General features: G+C 36.7%; 1 protein-coding gene across 9 annotated transcripts in view; it reads left to right on the top strand.

Annotated features, from left to right (window-relative positions):
- Window positions 1-2,768, top strand: part of LOC116850990 (tachykinins-like) — a 395,129-nt gene that overhangs the window by 328,109 nt on the left and 64,252 nt on the right. For 5 of the 9 annotated variants that reach the window (XM_032829928.1, XM_032829932.1, XM_032829929.1 and 2 more), the window contains one exon: window positions 2,396-2,598. The exons of the other annotated variants lie outside the window; for them this stretch is intronic. In XM_032829928.1, coding sequence (XP_032685819.1) covers window positions 2,396-2,598 — 203 coding nt within the window. The remainder of the gene's footprint in view (window positions 1-2,395; window positions 2,599-2,768) is intronic. 9 annotated transcript variants of the gene reach the window in all.

Genomic DNA, 2,768 nt, shown 5'->3' on the forward strand with positions numbered 1-2,768 from the left:
TATCCAAGGTATACCACGCGGAGGTTGCCCAGTCGGATTTACACCTCTTCTGCGCGCGCGCGCGCGCGCGTTTGTGTGTGTGTGTGCTGTGTATGTATGTGCACAGCAGAGATAAGGACCCCACGGTTCGTCACTCCTGTAGTATTTAATGACTCCAAACCCTTTCTACTGCTGTGTGTGAGTGCGTGCGCGCGCACTTGCACGTGCTCGTACACGCCACGATTTACGTCTTATAACATTTCTTTGAATGTATCACTATTCACTTCAATACACATTCGGAAACTATGATGCAATGCAATAGTAGTCCTTTGAAGAAATTCTTCGGGAATAGTTGCCAAAGTTCTGGTGATGCGATTTCTCATATCGACCGGAGTTGTCGGTTTCATAGCAAAAACAATCCCTTTAACGTACCCTCATAAAAAGAAATCACAATGTGTCAAATCAGGAGAATTTGGAGGCCATGTGATATAATTGTTGTACCCTATCCAGCGTTCAGGATATCTTTGATGTAAATAGTCTCGCACAATGGCAGCTCTATGTAGAGGTGTATCATTGTGTTGAAACCACATGTGATTCCTAGTTCCTAAATTGCTATCCTCTAACAAATCGAATAGATTATTTTGCAAGAACTGTAAGTATATTATTCGATTAATGTTATTATCAAAGAAATAGGGTCCAATAACTTGGCCATCCAAAATGCCGCACCAAACATTTACTTTTCACTAATGCTGACGATCTACATGAGTCCAAAATGGATTAATATCTGAATAAAAGTGGCAATTATGACGATTCAATTATCCAGTATTCTGAAATGTTGATTCGTCGGTAAATAAAACTTTATAAAAAAAAAATCGGATCATCTTCTAATTTTTCCAATCCCCAATGACAAAATTCAACACGTTTTTGTTTTTTATTTTCAGTAAGTGTCTGAACTCGTTGAATGTAATAAGCGTGAAAATTATTCGCTCTTAAAATTCGCCGGATAGTTAACTGAGAATCATTGAGTTCTCGACTGATTGTACGTTGACCAATCTGAGGATTTATTACTACCATCTCTAAAATAGCTGTATTCAAATCATTAGTATCAGTTAAAGATTTCTTTCTACGTTTGCGACATAATGTACCTTTAATATACGAGCTCCATTAATAACTTTCATTATTGTAGTATGATTGGGACATCGATGATTTGGATATCGTAGAGCATACTGACGGGCACATTGTCTGTAGTTTTCATTGGTCCTTCCATATTCAATTATCATGTCGACAATTTCACTAGGTGAATAATCAGCCATTATTAAGGAAACAAAGTGTTAATTTTAATACTCTTTTTTTAATTTTCATCTAAAGTAACATGTCTACAGTGGCGAGGTAACTGATGTAGCGTTTTGCTTGCTTGTTAATAAAACGTTTGACGACGAGTATCGCGCGAGAGTCGAGTGGAGAGAATGTGCATGTGAGGGAGAATGCATGTGCGTGTGCGCCCCAACCATATAACAAAATTAATTTTTACGTAGAAATGAAAATAACAGCCTATAACACGCACAGAGTAAATCCGACCGGGCAACCTCCGCGTGGTACACCTTGGATAATGCTAATGCCGGCGATACTGTAACTTTCAAGCCTTATAACTCGAAAAGCATTTAATGAAAAGATATTTTATTATAGTATTTTGGAAAGCTCTCGAGATAAGCTATAAGAATATGCAATGAAAAATGAAAGTTTCCATTTAAGAAATTGAAGGTGATCTTCACGTGACTTTCAAACGATTATCTAGGGTCAAGCCAATTGCATGATCTTATGTGTCCCTCCGAACCATACAACTTTTGTTTGAAATATTTTTCCGTATCTTCCATATTTTTCGATATATTTGTCTGTTTCGATTAAAATGACTCACCCTGTATATACATACAGGGTGACCCATTTTAATCTATAATTTCGAATATCTCCTAAACTACCCGTTCTACGGGAAAATAGTTGGGACAAAAAAATGTTCAGGACAGAAGGGTTCACAAACCTGTGCTAATGACTGTCACTATTACCTTGGTTATGCTACTAATTATGCTAAATTAAAAGTTGAATTTCTTAATTTCAAATCTGATAAGCGCAAGGTAGAAATTTCACAAATTGTCATTTCGTAGGTTTAGGTTGAACTAACTATAATAGTCATTTTTGTTCTCTGACGTAGAAACGTCGAACATCAACAGGTTTTTTAGTAAGTGTTGTGATCAAGTTTTTATTTTTTTGAACATTAATCGTTTGTATCGATATTTGTTAATATCTCATTAATTTGAGCAAAACAAAATCTTGATGTTTAAGTGAAAATAGTTTTAAAAGAACTTCTTCAGAATGGCGGATTATCCTCCTAATGAAATCGTTGATATGATATTGGTTTTAGGAGAATGTCATAACAATTATGTCGCTGCATCAAGGCTTTATGCTGAACGCTTTCTTCAAAGAAGACATCCTACGAATGTAACCATTCGAAGTTTAACTGAGCGAGCTTGCAATGGACATCTTGTTCGTCAACGCCAACATCGTGAATACGAAAATGATGCGCAAGCTTTGACTATTCTAGCAGCTGATCATCGTAATCCACATGTTAGTACTCGTCAGATTGAAAGGGAAATTGGCATACCGCAAAGCACAGTATCAAGAATTTTGAGAGCTTTAGATTATCATGCCTATCACATCACTTTGGTGCAAGCTTTAAGGCCACATCATATTTTAGCTCGTGTAAACTTTTGCCAATGGGCTTTACAAGTGATACG

Source organism: Odontomachus brunneus, unplaced genomic scaffold (assembly GCF_010583005.1).
Source record: "Odontomachus brunneus isolate Ranch 3 - 2012 unplaced genomic scaffold, Obru_v1 Obru_scaffold_163, whole genome shotgun sequence".
NCBI classification, from domain to species: domain Eukaryota; kingdom Metazoa; phylum Arthropoda; class Insecta; order Hymenoptera; family Formicidae; genus Odontomachus; species Odontomachus brunneus.